The 18,697-nt window shown below is 43.2% G+C and overlaps 3 protein-coding genes across 4 annotated transcripts; 1 reads left to right on the forward strand and 2 right to left on the reverse strand.

Moving 5' to 3' along the window:
* Positions 1–4,686: 4,686 nt before the first annotated feature.
* LOC103722865 (G-type lectin S-receptor-like serine/threonine-protein kinase At1g34300) lies at positions 4,687–7,424 on the forward strand. The gene has a single exon (XM_008813601.4). It carries the CDS (start codon positions 4,826–4,828, stop codon positions 7,223–7,225), a length of 2,400 nt encoding a protein of 799 aa, XP_008811823.2. The 5' UTR covers positions 4,687–4,825; the 3' UTR covers positions 7,226–7,424.
* A 1,459-nt stretch (positions 7,425–8,883) lies between these two features.
* Positions 8,884–10,951, reverse strand: LOC103701597 (protein RGF1 INDUCIBLE TRANSCRIPTION FACTOR 1-like). Of its 2 annotated transcripts, XM_026809051.4 has the most exons (4): positions 10,826–10,951; positions 9,892–10,203; positions 9,365–9,511; positions 8,884–9,236 (listed from the first exon to the last, which is right to left on the reverse strand). In XM_026809051.4, the coding sequence occupies exons 1-4, from the start codon at positions 10,826–10,828 to the stop codon at positions 9,018–9,020; spliced, it is 681 nt and encodes a 226-aa protein (XP_026664852.2). In that variant the 5' UTR covers positions 10,829–10,951; the 3' UTR covers positions 8,884–9,017. The 2 variants fall into 2 exon arrangements, with proteins under 2 accessions (XP_026664852.2, XP_088565272.1); XM_088709146.2 differs by lacking the exon at positions 10,826–10,951 and having other exon boundaries at positions 9,892–10,351.
* A 6,170-nt stretch (positions 10,952–17,121) lies between these two features.
* LOC103701603 (putative methyltransferase At1g29790) lies at positions 17,122–18,641 on the reverse strand. Its single transcript, XM_089926786.1, has 2 exons — positions 18,535–18,641; positions 17,122–18,444 (listed from the first exon to the last, which is right to left on the reverse strand). Exons 1-2 carry the CDS (start codon positions 18,639–18,641, stop codon positions 17,163–17,165), a joined length of 1,389 nt encoding a protein of 462 aa, XP_089782912.1. The 3' UTR covers positions 17,122–17,162.
* Positions 18,642–18,697: the final 56 nt, after the last annotated feature.

The following is an 18,697-nucleotide window of genomic DNA, read 5'->3' on the forward strand; positions in this document are numbered from 1 at the left end:
TGTGATTTCCATTCTGAGCCAGCGAGAATAGATCATAAGTTTAGAATGCTACGAGCTTTTTACCTATTGATATTGAGTTTAGAACACTTTATAATCTAATCATATGGTAGTTGAATTATCGGGGGCGAGCCTTGGTGCAATGAGAAGGTTGCTCCCATTGCGACCCTGAACACCCATTTGGCGACAGCATTTCAGCCTTGTGGTGACATATATGCATACGTACTTATATGCATACATACATACATACATACATCTTTGTATATATGTATATTACCATGCATATTTATATGTTCCCACTAAGCAGTTGGCTGCATGCTTTCCGAAGAATATCCGTTCCGCTGTTCTCGTGCAACTTACAACTGTTTTTTGGAGTTGCTGGAAGGAAGAGAATAGTCGGATTTTTCTTAATTGATGCTCTTCCTCGTCTGCTGCTATTTTCTCTGCAATTAACTACTTTAATAGCTGGTCCGTTCTCTGTGATTATAAGTCCCTTCTTGATTTCTGCAAGTTGTGGGACCAGATCAAAAGGATTAAACGATCGGATGCTGCCCCTTCAGATGCGCATGATTAAATCATCCTGCTTGTTGGTTTTTCATCCTTTTGTTTTCTGATCTTCGGTTTATTTTGTGGAGAATAATGATGGAGATTTTGGAACATTGTGATGTGAACTAGACCTTTTTATTGCTATGTACTGCACCTGGATGGCTTCCCTTTTTCTCCTGTTAGTCAACTTGTCTTTATCTTTCATTCTATCCCCTTCTCCTTTTTCTCCCACCTTTCTCGCTTTTTATGTGTGAGGATCCATACGGATGTATGTTTAGTCCTACATCGATTATTCACTAGATAGATCTTGAGTATTTTTACAGAATCGAGGAGCCTAAATAATACAGGCTAGGTTTTTTCGGGTGAGGTCCTTCAAGGTTTACTGTTTTGCTTCTAGAATTTTAAGGAACTGCATTTAAAATTGAGCCAACTTTGCATTTTAATTCTCCTCTCTTTTGTGAACTGTTTGGTTGCTTGGAAATAGCTGTTCGGGTGGTGGGAGGAACTAATTAAAATTTAGTAATGGGTTTATCAAATCAGAAGGAATTTTGGACTTTGCCTTTTCCATTTAGGGGTTTCCTTCTTTTCTAAAGATTTTAAAACAACCAAATGGACTTAGTATATGATGTAGCTGCTGCTGTTACTCACCATTAGTTTGCACGTTCTTTCTTTCTTTCTTTCTTTTTTGCTGTTTCTTGCTGTTCTATTTCTGTTTTCTGGTTCCAGTTCTGCTATGTTTTATAGTGATGCAATATCCTCCGTTTCCTACCAAAACAAAAAAAGACTTAGTATATGCAGAATCTTTTGAAGATAAACAAAAAATGGAGGTGGAGGCTCCTATCGAACCATGATGAGATATTAGTTCTAATTCAGAAACTGCAGTTCACTATCATATCCGAATTTTTCTAATTTTAATTCAAGAAGTTGGTAATAGTTCAGATAACTTCAGATGGCGTGTCATATCCAAATTATTAATGCATTCTCTCCTGAAATTTGCTTCCTTAATGAGGTTCAGCACATTAACAAGGGAATGCACTATGGAGACTCCATAAAAGACTTTCATAGGCCGATAATTTTTCTGGATAGGTCAAATTATTGGAAACAAATGGAAAAGAACGCCTAGCGATTCTTAATTATTCACCCCTCCTTTTTTTTTTCTTAGGACCCAACAATGAACGCTCCGATATTCAAAGAACAAGTTCCCCGCTAACCGCTACCATGGTTTCCAACATTAGACTGCTAGCTTATTAGACTTTTCATTTCGCAAGCAATGTGCTACTTTTGAATTTTCTAAAATAGACAAAATGGGAGTTGTGATGACCGAATGTGAATGAATAAAGTTTAAAAATAAGATGATGACAATTTAGTAGGAGACTTTGTTCATAGGAAGTGGGGACAGTGCCGTGGAGTTTACTCTAATGTACGAGTCACCATTAATAAACGTGTATTTTTGTAGTCGTGTGCATTTTAATTAGTGGCGATGCTGTCCAGGCTCCAGCTGCGGGGTTTTGCATCCGCGAGGCCTTTAGCTGTGAAGGGGATTAAAGTTTGGCTTGGATCATCCAGGTCATATTACTCATTCCGGAGCTGCTTGGCTTCTTGTCATCCCACTATTTAGTCTTCCGTCCTCAACTTCTTCAAGTTTGCTGGATCAAGAAGGTTGACTTGGAATTAAAAACATGGTCAGACTGGCGAAATTTAGACGTGTTTCTGACTCATGAACCGTCGGGACTGGTTCCAAATTCTACACCTAAATCCAGTAGTCTCCTTTGTTTCATTTTTCCTTCTGTTGGACGCTAATTGACCTACAAATTAACTTAATCGTGCCAACCCTGAATTCTGGTTATGCTTCCAAACCGTGTGAGTACTAAATTCCCAGATGAATGACCTCCAACTTAGATTGGTTCTAACATATCCAACCAACGTAATTTCTTTTTAGACGTGTTTGGTTGGAAGGAATGGGGTTATCGACTGGAAATAGAAATGAATGACTCCTATTCTGACTATTTTAGAAGGAAGTTTCATTCCAATTTCTATTTTAGAGAAAATTTTAATACTCCAATCATCTAAAATTCAATCCCGACTCTTCTTTAGTATTTAAATTTTATTAGATTTTTACATTTATACCTTTCTCAATATATGAAATTGCACGAATACTCTCGTAAAATTACTATTTATATATATATTCTTCTTCTTCTTTTTGCATAGGTATCATCTAACATCGTTAAAAAATAAACGGCTTAAAACTAAAAATAACCAAAATACCCTTATGGGTATATATGCAAATAAAGTTGTAAGGGTATACACACAAATAGCAACTTTACGAGGATATTCATACAATTTTTCATATTTAGATGTGTATACATTTAAAAAATATATTAAAAGAAAGATAAAAACTTGGCTAGAACTTGCTAAATCTTTTATAATTCAGTTGGATCGACAAGGCAAAAAAAATTAAGCCATATTGTCAATTTTCTTTTGTAAGATCATGACTCGGTTAAGTTGGAATATTAAGTGATCATTTTGGTAATGCTATTCTCTATTTGATTTTGATATAATTATTATTATTGAATTTATGACATCTATATATTCTTCATTATTTTAAAAAATTATAAAGCTTTTCAAATTTAAATTAATTATAAATGCTTAGACTAGTAAAATATTTTTTAGTAATTTGTAAATGTTGATCAGTTGTTATTTGTTTTTGAGGCGAGAATTTCATAAAAGTAATATGATTCATTCTATAATAATTGATATTAATTTAAGATCATGTAACATGATAATATTAATCTTTTTTGCCATCTTTTTTTATTAAGAACAACTGAAATATTTTTATTGAACTTTGATCATTTTTTATTAGATTTTTTTTAAGTGTATACTCTTCTAAATATGTGTAATTGTATGAATACCTTTGCAAAGTTACTATTTGCATGTATATCATTATAAAGTTTTTTTTTTAATGCACATACCTATAAGAGTATTTCAGTTATTTCAAATTTAAATTATTTATTTTTAATGGCATTAAATGATATAGGTACATATTTAAAAAAAAGAGAGTAGTGGATATGCAACATAAATATTTTATGAAGATATACATGCAAATAGTAATTTTATGAAAAAATATATATAATTTTTTATATTTTGAAGGATATACTTTTAGGATACTTAATTTTATTTTAATTTTAATTTTGACTGGACAGCCCATTAAAGGAGACTGACTCCTTCGTTGACCCCGTAGAGACGGGTGGAGCACGGCAAGGCCACATTACAACCAATCATAGCATGACACGCAAACCAAATCCGAACGTCAGCAGCCTGGCATCGTACACTGAGATTGAAGCTGCCCATATGTCCGTTTTCCGCAGGGCACCGGAGAAAAAGAAGTTGGCCTGATCACCGTCGGACTAGTCATCCCCCGTTGCAAGATTTTTCTCGCCGGCCCTGAAACCCCGAGCCACATATTCCCCTTCCCGCAGGACCGGCCCGCGTTTGAGAAAGTTATGATCAAATGCGAAACAAGATCTTAGAAAGAACCAATAACACCGAGCAGCAGCAGCAAGCAATAGAAACATCACCACCTGTAGGCCATCCAAAATCATGCCTTAGAGAATCATTTTGGCCACTGATTAAATATATAACTGCTATCGTATAAAAAGAGATGCTCTTGATACACAATGCTATCGCAAGCCACCATCATATTAGCTTCCCTAAATAGAAGAATGCTTTCATGAACAATTTTATGAATAATATTAAAATATTTATAAAAAATATTATATTCAAAGTTATATATATTCGTATACAAATTCTATAAAAAAATAATATAGGCTGATATAGGATCAAAAATATTACTGACTAATACAAGTTGTTATGTGATCCCTAAAATTACTCTATTATGATGATGCTAACAAAAATAAATAATATATATTGATACAGGATCAAGCTAATAAAAAAATATTATGAATAATTTAGATTGTTACATAATTTTAAAAATTATACTAATAAATAATATTAGAAATCAAAAATGCTATACGGCAATGCCATCCCCATAGATGATCGGGTTGCGACGTCAACGGGCCGGTCGTCCCCCACCATGCGGGCGGCTCCCCAATAAATATCTCCATTCCCTGGTCTTCTGTTCATGGCAGGAAAAAGTTCATAGTCTTCTCTTCCACCAACTAATATTAATTTCTGTGAATAACTGGCATTGTCCGCAAGAGGCTTCTCATCCCCCCTAGCCTCTAGAGTACGAGAAGCCAGTAGCCTCATCAAAAAGCACTAATCCATGGCTCCTCCCCCAGTCCCCAAACCTATCCTCTCCGTCCTCCTCCTCCTCCTACTCTTCCTCAGCTTCCACCCACCAGCCAAAGCCCAAAAGCAGCTTACTTCCTTCTCCATCGCTGATTCCCCGTGGTTTCCTTCCGACAACCGCATCCTCGTCTCCCCGAAGCGAACCTTCGCTGCCGGCTTCCGCAACTCCTCCTCCGACGGGTTCTTCTTCGCGGTGTGGGTCCAAAAGTCATCTGACAAGACTGTCGTCTGGTCCCCGAACCCCCTCACACCGGTCGGCAGCTCATCCTTCCTCGCCATCTCCCCCGCCGGCGTCCTCTCCCTTAATGACTCCTCTGGCAGGAATCTCTGGCCGAACCCGCCCGTCGGGAATTCCTCCAACGGCTCCTCCCAGCTAGTCCTCCGAGATAGCGGCGAGCTGGACTTCGCCGGCAAGTGGACCAGCTTTGCCCATCCCACCGACACCGTCCTCACCAACCAGTCCCTGCAAAAAATAACGCTGAGGTCCGGCAGTTACCAGCTCATAAACGCAACGAGCCTTGTCTTCAATGGCTCCGACCAATACTGGACGGCGGACGACGCCATCCGCAATCTCTCATCCAGTGGGGAGCTGCTCATGGACAATGCGAACACATACATCGTGGAGGACATGGGACTGCAGGTGCTCCGAAGGCTTACTCTGGACACCGACGGCAACCTCAGGGTCTATAGCCTCGAAAGGTCCGGCCGGTGGCGCGTGGTCTGGCAGGCGACGCAAGAGCTCTGCACCATCCATGGCACCTGCGGGGTCAATGCCATCTGCCAGCCCCTTGGGTCGAACCTCACGAACTGCTCGTGCCCACCGGGATACGAATTCGGGAGCAATAGCAGCTGGGACTGCCAAAGGAAAATCCAGAGCCTTCAGCCGAGCAAATTCTTGCGGCTGGACTATGTGAGCTTCAGCGACCAGCCCGGCAGGGCCGGCACGGGTGAACCGCAATCGACGCATGTCAATTTCGAGACCTGCAAGTCGAGATGCCTGAGCAACTCCAGCTGCGTCGCATTCAGCTACAAATATACCGGCACCCAGGATTGCGTCCACCTTTACAACCAGCTCATCAATGGGTTCTGGTCTCCGTCGACGGAGCTCGCGACATTCATCCGGGTGTCGAGCTCTGAGAGGGACGAGTCCCAATTCACGGCGATGACTTCCATGATCGCCACGGTGTGCCCAGTCCGGGTCAGCCTTCCTGCCCCTCCCAAGGAGTCCAAGACCACCGCCAAGAACGTGGCAATTATTGCCACCTTGTTCACCCTTGAGCTCCTTGCCGGGATACTGTCCTTCTGGGCCTTCCTTCGGAAGTACTCCAAGTACAGGGACATGGCCCGGACCTTTGGATTTGAATTCCTGCCCGGAGGAGGGCCCAAGCGGTTCTCCTATGCCGAGCTGAAGGCCGCCACCAAGGACTTCTCCAATGTGATCGGCAGCGGCGGGTACGGTGTGGTCTACAAGGGGCAGCTCCCGGACCGCCGTGTCATCGCCGTCAAGCGCCTCAAGAACGTCGGCGGTGGCGAAGCGGAATTCTGGGCCGAGGTCACCATCATTGCGAGGATGCACCACCTGAACCTCGTCCGCATGTGGGGCTTCTGCGCCGAGAAGGAGCAGCGGATGCTTGTCTATGAGTACATCCCCAATGGCTCCCTCGACAAATTCCTCTTCCCGAATGAAGAAGTAGCGTTGGGCGAGGACACGACTGATGAGTCAAAGAAGCACCTAACCCTTCCAAGGCCTCTCCTTGATTGGAACATTAGATACAGGATTGCACTTGGAGTGGCAAGAGCGATTGCTTACCTTCATGAAGAGTGCCTCGAGTGGGTTCTGCACTGTGACATCAAGCCAGAGAACATACTGCTCGAGGACGACTTCTGCCCCAAGGTATCAGACTTTGGCCTCTCAAAGCTGACCAACAAGAAGGACAAGGTAACCATGTCTCGGATCCGAGGAACCAGAGGATACCTGGCTCCGGAGTGGGTGATCCACAGGGAGCCGATCACTGCGAAGGCCGATGTCTATAGCTTTGGCATGGTGCTGCTGGAAATCGTGACCGGGGTCAGGAACAGCGGATTCCGGCGATCTTCACTGCAAAGCGAGGACTGGTACTTCCCCAAGTGGGCATTTGAGAAGGTGTATGTGGAGCAGAAGGTGGAAGATATTCTGGACTCCCGAATAGCGGACACTTATGATGATCAAGCGCACTTCGAGTTGGTGGAACGCATGGTGAAGACGGCGATGTGGTGCTTGCAGGATCGAGCAGAGATGAGGCCTTCCATGGGGAAGGTGGCAAAGATGCTGGAGGGGACGGTGGAGATCACGGAACCAGCCAAGCCAACTATTTTCTGCGTCAGAGAGGAGTAATTTTCCATCAGAATTCATCTCTGTGTAGAAGAAATGGATGGAATTCTGGAGTTCAGTGAATGGCTATAAAAGAGAAACTGGTTATGCTATAGTCTGAATTAAGAGTTTGGAATAATATCCAGAGTATCCAGAAAACTGGGCTCTGTTATGTATAATTATATTTCAGTAGATTGTGTTGCAATGCATTTGAACTTTCGTGAAGGACTTACCTGAAATTTTGTAGCAATCTGCAAGCAATTTAAATTAAGGAAAAAGAGTTTAAACTGGGGGCATATTAAGTTAACAGCCGTCTTACCAGCTTGTTCGGCACATGTCGGTGCTATAAAATGATTTAAGATAAAGAAGCACATCTGAGATGACAGAAGTCCTAGATTGCTAGCATGACACTCGAAGAAAGCAACACTCAAAGTGGGTATGTTAATTTGCTCTTGGTTCCTATCTAGGTCCACTAAAATGCACCCTCAAATCCCTTCTTTTACTTCAATCCAGGACTTCAGTGTCAGCACCGAAATCTCCATGCGGACTTCCTTCTGGATACCATACGTATTAACATGATTTTCCATCTCACGTGGCTCCACCGTCAAATAGCGCCCTTTTTTTTGGGCTCTCAAAACCGCGCTCCTAGGTCTGATAAAAAATCCCGGCCCGCTCCAGCCCCGAGTATTGAAGACGGATCTGAATCTGATTTTTTAGCCCATATATCGAGTCGGGTCTGAAATTAGAGCCCAGCCACTAAACGGGTTGTGCTCAGATTCATATCTATCCGGCCCGAACCTAATTTATAATTTTATTATCATGATTTGTAATGAGCTCAGGCCCAGGCCCAGGATCGGTCCTGAAAGGTAGCCAGCCCCAGGCCCCAGGCCCCAGGCCCCAGGCCAGCACTGGATGAGGCGTCGAGGTGATGCTTCCCCTTCCCCTCTACCCTCTACCCGCCGTCGCAGCCTCTCTTCACCCTCTCGCCGCCGCTGCATCCTCCCTTTCCCTCTCTCCCCGCCGCTGGGGCCTCTCCTCACCCTCTCGATGCCAAGATCCGAAAAGCTCGAGATCTGGCCTGACGTCCCAAGCTACTGAGCTCGTGCATGGGAAGCAAGCCGAAGTCTGGACCGGATCGGTCTGGACCTTGCTAATTTTGATTATGTATGGGGCTGAGGACGTCGGCGGATGGGTAGAGGACTGCGCCGGAGGGGGAGGGGAGGGGAACGAGGGCGAGTCCTCGAGGAAGAGGAGGAGATGGAGCTTAATGGGTCGAGGAAGAGGAAGAGAGGAAGAGTCCTCTCTCTTCGCGGCAAATTGCCGTATTACGGAGTGGATGCAGATCGGGTTCTCGGGTAAGGTTGGGTTGTTGGGTCGAACGAATCGGCTCTGGTTTCAAGTTGCACCGGGTCCTGACCCGACTCATCGCATAATTCCACGACCGGCCCCACCAAATCGACGCCAAGCCTCCGGTGCACTAGTGGATGGACCCGCATGCCATATAATTACTAATCATATAACCAACTTATATTAACACCCACCAACCTTAATTATTCTAACAAAGTTCGACCATATTATACTTAACCATAAAAGATAACAAAGCATATCATTCCAGAGAATTATTAATAATGACGATTGAAATAAAAAATGTTATCAAATTATAAAAATTGGAAAAATGTTTCAACAACACCACGGCTCCTCCGCGCTTATGCTGTACAACCGAATTACATGCACAGAGAGGGACCCACCGGAGACGGATGGAACGCATTCGCTATTAATTATTTTGAGATAAAAAGGACGGCGTCAGGATTTCAGTTCAGTTCATGGGAGCCCGGCGGGGGTTCCCTTTCCTCCGGCGAATGATGGCCTTGGGAGATGATGCGTCCGTGCAACGGCCACGGCTCCCCTCGCTGGAATCAGAAGACAAGTAGTCATAGGCCTCGATGTCCGCCATCAGATGGTCGAAGAGCGACTCCGTTTGGCTGCCTCCAGTGCTCCCGTCGTCAGCTCCGAGTGATGCAGCCACTTTAGAAACCTGAGAATCGAAAATTATATGTAAGTAGGATATTTTTTTTGTACTTCTCTTCTACTCAAATGAAATGATGCATGGTTTCATGGCATGAAATGAGATGACCGAAATGCTGAGAGGAGATGAGAGTATACCTTGCAGGCGAGGGAGCAGTAGCGATTGGGCTCGGTGAGGGTCCAGCCGCAGATCCGGCAGTTGGCGCCGCCGGGGTGCATCCTGGTCGGCTTGCAGTTCTTCCTCGGGTTGAGAAGCAGCACCTTGGCGCCATTCACCGTATACGGCTAAACGCAGCAAAGATTAAAAATTATGCGTCATTACCTTAGCAAATTATTAAAATAATCATTTACTTTCCCTTTTTCATCATTTTTTTTATTGCGGAAATCTAGTCGGCGTGCTTTTTAAGGAATGACGCAGGAATCCTTCTCGGACAAATCGAAGAAGAGAACTATAAAAATAATATCATAATTATAAAAACATGAGATTTTATTTTTCGTAACCGGAGATACTGCGGCGAGCTGAGAATAACAAGCAATTCACAGTCCAAGAGCTCAATAGATTAAAGAAACTTGAGAAAAGGACTAAAAATTAACCGCGAGGGATCAAAATTTCCTTTTTATTAATATTAAGAAAATCAAAGAAAACTAGAAGGTGATGAAATCACCTGAACTTTGGAGCAGTCCATGAGCTTCTGCATGTCCGTGATGCGGATCACGTCCTGATAGACATACCGGCGGATCTGGAGCAGGCGGTGGCGGCGGTGCGCCGGCGAGGAGACCAGGCAGTGGGGGCACATGCACTGGTTGCAGTCAATACAGTAAGTGTTCGCCTCGCTCTTCCTCATCTCCTTGTGAGCGTCGCACAGCCCGAAGAACTTGGTGCTCAGAAGCGGCTCCAGCCATGAAGGCTTCCTCCACTCCTTCCTCCTCCTCCTCTCCTGCTCCAGATTGTTCTTGTAGTGGAACGCGTACCCCACCTTCATATCCGTCATCATCATAGCCATAGCCAAAATTAATTTAGATCACAAATAATACCGTATGAATTAGAAGAATAATTTAATTCGATCTACGATTCATAGATTAGATAAAGAAAAATTTATAACAAGTTTTTATGATTAGAATCCTTAATTCATCATCCCGTATCTCTTTTAAGAGGATCTAGATTAGAACTAAAAATAGGAAACAGAAAAAGAATTGCCGACTCAGGAATAGATTACAAGTGAAGAACAGATGAAACAGTTATTAATTTAGACGAAAATTTTGTTCGAAATTGCTGGAAAAATTACAATAAGCGGTGAAGATTAAAAAAAAAACGTTATTTCTTCGCCATAAGAAATGATCGAGATTAAAAGAAAAACAAAGAAGCCATGAGCAATTGAAGAGTATACACAAGAAAGAGCTTGGATGGAAAATTAGATCAAAACTTGTCCATAAAATCATAATCAACAACGAAATTAAAACAATCCACAATTCTACTCCTCTAACAGACAATCAAGACCTAAAACACTGATAAAAAAGTATGGAGTAAATTAGAGAGAAAATTAAGGTAGAAACAAGTAGAAAGCTGGTGAGGGAATTGTGCGAAAGACGAGTAATTACCATTTTTTTCCCCCGCCGTCCCCTCTAACTTTTGACGGCGCAGCGAGGGGGGAGAGAATAAAAAGCTGATCGGGCCTCGTGCGCGGGCCGCATGGCGAGGGGGGACGTTAATATAGGGGAGCGGGAAGGGAATGCCGAATGATCCGGGCCGACCATCTCGGCCGACGGGATGGCCGAAATCTGTGAAGCATCTGGACCTTTGGGGAGAAATTGGCGTCGACGAGAGCCGTCGGATGGTGTGCCATGGACCCCACGTGAGGCGTGTCGGAAACCCTAAAATGCCGGCCCACACGTGTGGCCGCCGATCCTTTGGGTGGTGCTGTTTCCCGCCATCCCGAGCGGAACTTGCGCAGTCCAAAAGACGTTACTCTCTTTGCCGGAGTCGCCACATCATGGCTGCCATCTCAGCTCTACTGTGTGACCAGCAGTAAGAAGTTTGAGAGATTACTCCCTGCGCTGCATGCACACACCGCCAATCACAACCATCTATTTTCATAAGCTCTATTGTGCCAAGCACGTATCTCATTGCATCAATCTAGAAGAAATTATTTTTACACTCCGTGCATGCCATCAATCATACTTGCACATATTCTATAGTAGTGCACCGAGATGCGTGCTTGATGAGTGGAGACTGTACAAATATGTGATTAGTGGTGTGCACGGCCATATGGTGCATAACATGTAGGATATAATATTTTACCGCTATAAAAATAAACGTTTGTGATTGCTGGCATATACAGCCATACGGTGCACAGAGTGTAAGAGAAGAGTTTGGGCGGTTTCCATTTATTTTCAACAAAGCAAAACAAGTGTCCAATGGAGCTTAAAATATAATGTTTTACCCATTTAACTGGTTTGTTATTTTTGAAATTAGATAAAGTATTTTTTTTATTATTTTAAATATGATATAATTACCTGGTATACTTTTATGAAAAATAGTTTTTGTGCATCTAAAAAGAGACAGATTGGCCGAAGCAAATGTCCAATCCAAATGCTCTCCAACTCAGAGTTAAATTGGAGAGATTCCGAAATTGAGGAGGCCCATCTATGCGAGGACATTTGGGCGGCCACCTCTCTTTTCACAGTATATAAATAGTAGATAATTTAAAACTGGACCTTTCTAATTCAGTCACCAACTGAAGAGAATCCAAACTCACTAATTATTACCAAGATGAAAGCATGAAGGTTTTGCTGCATAAATATTATTTGTCATGAGTTTACAAAATTATTCTGATGTTGTCATGTCTGTTGCTGTCTGCATGACTCAAACACATCATACACCACTGATCTAAATATATATGGTTTGATGGCTCGCATTAAAATCCAAAGGCATCATAGCAATGCCTATGTAAATGTTACATATTCATGCACTAGTGTGAAATTTCCATGTATGTGGCATGATCGCCTACTAGCTAGTTTCCTCTTTAATATAGCATGAGGGGATTAATGTAATTCATAAAGTTTTGGCACCTTTTTCAAGATAAATTCTCTTTCTTAACCCTGCCTCCTGATTAAGGCTGTAAATGGGTCGGGTTGACCCGTAACCCGACCCGACCCAACCCGTTTAGATTCGATCCGACCCATTTTGGAGGACTCATGAGACCAGGTTGGATCCTAAAATTGAACTCGTTATATTTTCCAAATCAGGTCCTGATTTACTGAATTCAGACCCGACCCGAATATAAAATTATTTGGAAGCCCGCAGAGGTGCAAACACAAGTTCTAAAGCCATGGATGGGTTGATCCGACCCGGACCCAACCCGGATCCGAATTTTTTGGGTTGGATTTGGGTTATACATGAACCCGACCCTGACCCGAATGACCCGTTGAGTCAAAAATTGTAGCAGTGGATTCGACTTGGCTCGATCAGGTCTGGATCCAAAATTAGGATCCGAACAAGAAACCGGATTGGATCAAGGTCACTCATGCCAAATTAAATTTGAGGATCTTGTGGTGCTTAGAATTTTCTTTCGAAAAAATCTATGTTAGAGAACATGACAGGCATGCCAAGCATATATAACTATTATATACCATAAGTTTGCAAAAATATCTCAACAATTATCACATTTATCATCCATATATAATACACATCATAAGTTATAAAAAAATCTAAATAATTGTTGTATCTCCTTTACATGCAGATCATCGGCCAATATTTTTCCCCTACATAAATCTATGTTTGACAACATGAGAACATACCAAAACTGCATAAATATTCTCTCATAAGTTTGTCTAAACATCTCAACTATTGTTACATAGTCCTTAAGTTTGACTGAAGCACATCTCATCCATCATGTTTGCTGTCATAAATGAATTTAATCCCTCAAGGATTTCTTTCTCTTTTTTTTTGGGTAAAAAAAGATTTCAACTTTTAAGATGGATATTTTTATCATTTCAAATATCATGATTGTGAAATTTCAATAATTAGATTGTGGTTGCCTTACAATTCCCTTTCCAATGCGGCGTAAGGGGATTGGTGCGATTTACTAGTTTTTTTTTTTCCCAATGACCTTTTTTATTTTACTTGTGCCATACCGGTGCCACATTAGATTGAAAAATCCAGCAACATCCAAATTTTTTCCCTTCATGAGATGTGTGCTAGCCATTAGGAGAGCTTGGAGGAAGCATAGCTAAGCCTATATAAATGTCATCCGTTATGTTTTGTAACTATAGCTTAGCCATTATTCTTTGTAACACATAAATGTTTTCTATCATAAGTTGATAGAAATATCTTGGCAAATATTGTATATCTGCCATAGGAGGCATGGGCCAAGCTCATTATTATAAATGTGATCTGTACGGCTGCTTTGGTTGTCTGCTGTATAACATCTAACAATCAGACCACCTAAAAACGTTTTGAAAAGATGCTAAATGTTTTAGTTCACCAAATAAGACCCTTTCTTCTTATGTTGAAAAAGAGTTTGCCATATGTGCAAGAGAGACGCATCTGGCACTACTAAATAGTTCATAGATTTAGATTATATTTATTAACAAAAGGATGATTTAACTTTTACTATCTTATTATAGTAGATAGCAGCACCTCTATTCCTCTCATATCTAGGTGCTTCGGCCTGTTGTACAATGAAAGCAAGTTTAGCTGATAAAATTCACGGGGATTTGGTGGCTCTTCAAGATAAACTTGAGATTGGGTGATGTTGCGGGCACTTGGCTTTTCTCTTCCATGAAATGTAACAAATTAGATAGCAGGCTAGCACTAGTATAAACTTCATTCATGCTCAAATAGAAAATTTTATTATTATTGTTATTGACTTGCCTGGATGTTTCTGTCGTGCAAGAGCTCTGTTCTTTGAATTAAAAAAAGAAGAAAAAGTGTTGCTGGTCGATTAAGCATCACAATCGGTCGGCGTAGTTAGCAGCACCAAACTTTGCATACTTTTAAATGTTTCATGTTGCCATTGAAAATTGATTCGCCCAAGGCACCGAACTAGTTGAATTGCTGGAAAATGTTAAGACCGTAGAGGTTGATAGAAAGTTGCGATGTACCTCTGAAATGGCGAGGTGGTGGTCGATATACTCAGATGTCGATGGCTTCAATACTGGTTGTTCTTGAGATGGTATCAGGAAGAGGAGACTATGCTCGAACCTTCTCTCCGACGTTAGATATGATTTGAAATAGCAAAAACAAAAGATATTCTTTTGTCTGAGAGTATTCGGCAAGTAGAGTTGATCATGGGCCAAACTTGGGCATAAATAATATCAAATTTTATATAAGCCTGACCTGAAGCCCGATTAACAATGAATAGAGTTCTTGTCCAAGATCCAGCCCATGATCAGCACTACCAGTAGGGGACCCTCCAATGCGTCAATCAGATAGGCTCTCGGAAACAGTGAAGACTATAATTAAATTCACACATTTTTTTTTCTTCCATTCTTACATTTTTTTCCTTCTAAGCTCGGAACGAAATTTGATTTGGAACATCTCTATTGCGCTTATTTACGATTGATCACAAAAGTGGATCATGTCTAGGATCGGCTTCCCCTTTAATTTACAAATATCTTCTCTGAATAAATATTGCGGTCAATATCCACAACCAGCACATCTTAAAGATTTGACAATGACTCAACCCACAACCATTGAGTGAACCATCTAAATTCTAACATGGTAAGAAGGGATGATGAATAATTCTTGGAGGGATTGCCTAAAATTGTGGTGATGTACAGGATTTTCTGAGAGAGAGTGTTATGTTTATTATGACGATAAGGAAAACAAGCTAATACACCTTATTATATCTCTAACTCAACTATTTATAACGGAATAGATAAAAAATATATATAGATGAAAGGAGTCCAGCTAAGGAGGAATTGAGTGGGACCATAGCCATCTGCCTTGTTCGTTAAATAACACATGTCAAATTCTTGTATGTCTGATTGACCATATCAAGACATTAGATGAGAGGATGTGCAACGTTGTCTCATTGAAAGAGCAAAAGCTTCACTTGGCTAGCCAAAAATTACAAATTCTAGAAGATAGTTGATCCACTATGCCTTGTTTGGTCATCAGGTGACATCAAATGGATTTGGAAAATAATATTTACATATTTTCATGGGGCACTGCTAATATTATATTTTCAAAAACCACCTGATTCTATGCTGATGAAAAATTTATACCATATTTATTATCTATCCTGAAACCTTTCTTACAAAGTGACTTGTTTGTAACATCCGGCTGCTTTGTGCAGTAATCCATGCACAGGTGTTATATATTCAATGACATTCGTAGTCAAAAGAAATTTACATGATCGCTAGACAGCGGAATCAACATGAGTTTACTGTTTAAGAAGTAGCTAATCCATTGCTTCTCCATATGAAAATTCATAAGCCTACTACCATGATCTATCCAAACTTAGAAGATTGCATTGGCTTCAAATTTGTAAAACTTATCTTTTTTGAGAGAGAGAGAGAGAGAGAAAGGGAGGGATTAGGGAAACCAACGTGTTATCGATGTCTAGGTTTTCGGCAATGCTCTAGTTGTTAAGCAAAAGGGTGTGACTACTGAGGCAATGCCCAGTTTCTTTGCTAGATATCATCTTCATATTCATGAAGAGCACCCTAATCAAATCCATGACAAACAAACGTGTACTCTCTTTAGCCAACAGCTAGGAGGATCATGCTTCTCCTTCCACCTTGTAACTAGTTCCATTGGATCCTTGGATAGACATCAACATTTTTTTTTTCCTGAATAGATCAAGTGAGCTGCTCAACCAATTTCTCTAATCATTGGTTTTAGATGATAGAACTCACACGGGAATCCAAATTTCCAAGGCAAATCATGGGGGGGAACAGCTGCTGGATTGTTTGATAAGTCCTTCTCATCCACAGCTACTAAAACGAAACCTTAGCATATCAATATATTTTTTCCCTTAAATTATAACTTTTAATGTTTGCATATCAAAATTACTTCAAGCCGCCACCAGAGTTTCCTCTGGTTTCCCCTTACATAGAAATAGTTCACCATGCTCTCTCCATCGACATCTCCTCGGTTCTAAAAGAAGACGAGAACGTTGTCTGCTAGAAAACTAGCTAGGTTAGGCCTTGAAGCATACGGATTACTGATCTCAACAAACAGCTTCGACTAGGATTCCACCAACTCACTTGCGGTCAAACAAGGGATTCCACCAAACCACAAACCCCTTCCCCAGCCACGAAACCATGACGCGCTCGCCACCAAAAAATTCAGGGTCAACATCGGCCGAAACTTAGGCGTATTCCATCTTTGTACCTTCACTTATCCACTTACAATCGTAGCAGCATTTTTGCGCTATTAACTGCTGGAATCTCAAATTAAAAGCAATCTCATTCTAAAAAAATCCAAATGAAACCACCTGTACATGGGAACTACAATCTTCCCATTTCTTTTCTTATTATTTTTTTTCAATAGTTACCCATAGGATTCATCATGTTAAATGTTAGGTACCAGGTTCGAAACGCGCGGGCGTCGATTAAATTCGGGGACCGGATGCCCCACGCCTGGACACGGAGTCTAGAAGCGCTACTGGTCGGCTGGTAGCCTGGGTGGTGCTAGGTGTGACGTACTCACACGGAGGGTCGGGTCGGATAAAACTGAGCCGGCCCACGGGTGGGAAGGGTATGAGTAAAATAGGTCGGAGTGCCCAACACACGACTCGGTCTACCCGCATCGAACATTCTCCTGGCGGGGTGGAGGCCCAGTGGTCGGGGCTGCTACGCGGGGGTGGGGCTTGTCCCTTCCTCCCCCCTTCCCCTTTTTTTTTTAGCAAAAAAAAAAAAAAAAAAAAAAAAAAAAAAAAAAAAAAGAATGAGAGAGAAAGAAAGATAACAGGAAGAATGAGCTTAATGGTTACCAAGAGTTGTTCAATGGCTTCTCTAGCAAAGCCGAGATGTACATCTCCCCGAGCTCCGGCCCCCGGTCGAGCTTCCTCCCCACCTCCCACCTCACCTTCCTAAACCCGACGCTCTCGATCACCGGCACGTACTCCTCCATCTGGTCCTCCACAAAGAAGAAATGATCCAGCCAAAACAAGCCTCCGGGCCTCAGAACCCTGTACACATCAAACAAAATAAAATGCAGCAACGTGGTCGGGATCCAGTTACTGAGAACATGCATGGAGTGCACGATGTCCAAAGTGTTATCGAAAAACGGCAGCCTCTGCGAGATACTGATGTAGAGCGGCACCACCCCTCTGGCGGCGACGAAGCTGTTGAACGGCCCGTTCAGATTCATGGAGGTGGTGACGATGGTGACGTTGCGTTCTTTCATGCGCACCGCGAAGGACCCGGCGCCGCCACCGATGTCGAGGCCGATGCGGATGGAGCCCGGGGGGCTCGCATCGGCGAGGACTTGGTCGATGGTGAAATCGAGGGGATTGGATGAGGGGGTGACCCAGCGGTGCTTCTCCCGGCCGTCGAGGTCGAAGCAGTCCTTGCAGTCGTCGAAGGACTTGGAGTGCTTCCGGGCGACGAGGCATGCGAAGGACTTGCAGGAGTAGGCGGACCAGTGGACGGAGTTGTCGGGGGGGAGGGACCAGAGGGAGAGGGGGAAGGGGAGGGGGGGAGAGGGGTGGGGAGGGGCGGCGGGGCGGCAGCGGCGGCGGGGGAGGGGCTCGCAGCCCCGGAGGAGGAGCTTCTGGGCGAGGAGCTCGTCGTCGGGGCAGGAGCCGTTGACGGGGTAGGAGAGGAAGGCGGCGAGGTCGGAGGGGAAGAGGGGGCAGGGGAGGCCGACGGGGGGGTGGAGGGTGGCGGAGTCGAAGTTGTGGTTGTGACCGAAGGGGAGGGGCTGGGGGGAGGTGAACGCCAGGAATTCTGAGGGGAGGGAGGGGTTAGGGGGTGGAGAGGAGGAAAGTGAGATGGAAGGGGTTTGGAGGGAAGAAGGACAGGAGGTTGAGTGGGAGGAGAAGAGGAAGAAGGTGAGGAGGTTGGAGGAGGCGAGGAGGAGGAGGAAGAGGAGGAGGTGGGAGAGGGAGAGGTGGCGGTGGGGGAGAGAGAGAGTCCATGGGGACTTAGGTGTGCTGTGGGATGTGTGATCTCCCTCTCTCTGTCTCTCTCTCTCTCTATCCCCCCCTCCCTCCTTTAGTGCGCCAAGGTGGGTATCTGTGCATATAAAGGGGTTGTCGGGTAGAGACCTACCTTACCAGGAACACGGTCTAAATACAGGCTACCTGCATTTGACCGTTTGATTTTGGGTGGGAAGTTCACGCTCTTGTGTTGAGAACCTTTTAGGAAATGTAACGGTCAAGTTCAGTGGAGATGGATCGAACGACGTGCAGTTATCCTTTCCCGAGAGGGGCGAAAAATGAAATGCTAGCCAACATGGTAGCATGCTCGTAAAATACCCCCCTGGGATTTAAAAATGTTCTTGCATTTGGATTGAGGTAA

This window comes from Phoenix dactylifera, chromosome 12 (genome assembly GCF_051530095.1).
Source record: "Phoenix dactylifera cultivar Ajwa chromosome 12, Ajwa_hap1_PhDact_Kaust_v1.1, whole genome shotgun sequence".
In the NCBI taxonomy this organism is placed as follows: Eukaryota; Viridiplantae; Streptophyta; class Magnoliopsida; order Arecales; family Arecaceae; genus Phoenix; species Phoenix dactylifera.

Excerpts from the sequence above, each read along its gene's own strand:
- LOC103722865 (XM_008813601.4), top strand. The coding sequence starts at position 4,826 with ATGGCTCCTCCCCCAGTCCCCAAACCTATCCTCTCCGTCCTCCTCCTC.
- LOC103701597 (XM_088709146.2), bottom strand. The coding sequence starts at position 10,230 with ATGGCTATGATGATGACGGATATGAAGGTGGGGTACGCGTTCCACTAC. Across the intron at positions 9,512-9,891 it reads TGGACTGCTCCAAAGTTCAG|CCGTATACGGTGAATGGCGC; the intron begins GTGATTTCATCA and ends TGCTGCGTTTAG. Across the intron at positions 9,237-9,364 it reads ACTGCTCCCTCGCCTGCAAG|GTTTCTAAAGTGGCTGCATC; the intron begins GTATACTCTCAT and ends TTCGATTCTCAG.
- LOC103701603 (XM_089926786.1), bottom strand. The coding sequence starts at position 18,641 with ATGCTACCATGTTGGCTAGCATTTCATTTTTCGCCCCTCTCGGGAAAG. Across the intron at positions 18,445-18,534 it reads ACCGTTACATTTCCTAAAAG|GTCTCTACCCGACAACCCCT; the intron begins GTTCTCAACACA and ends CTGGTAAGGTAG.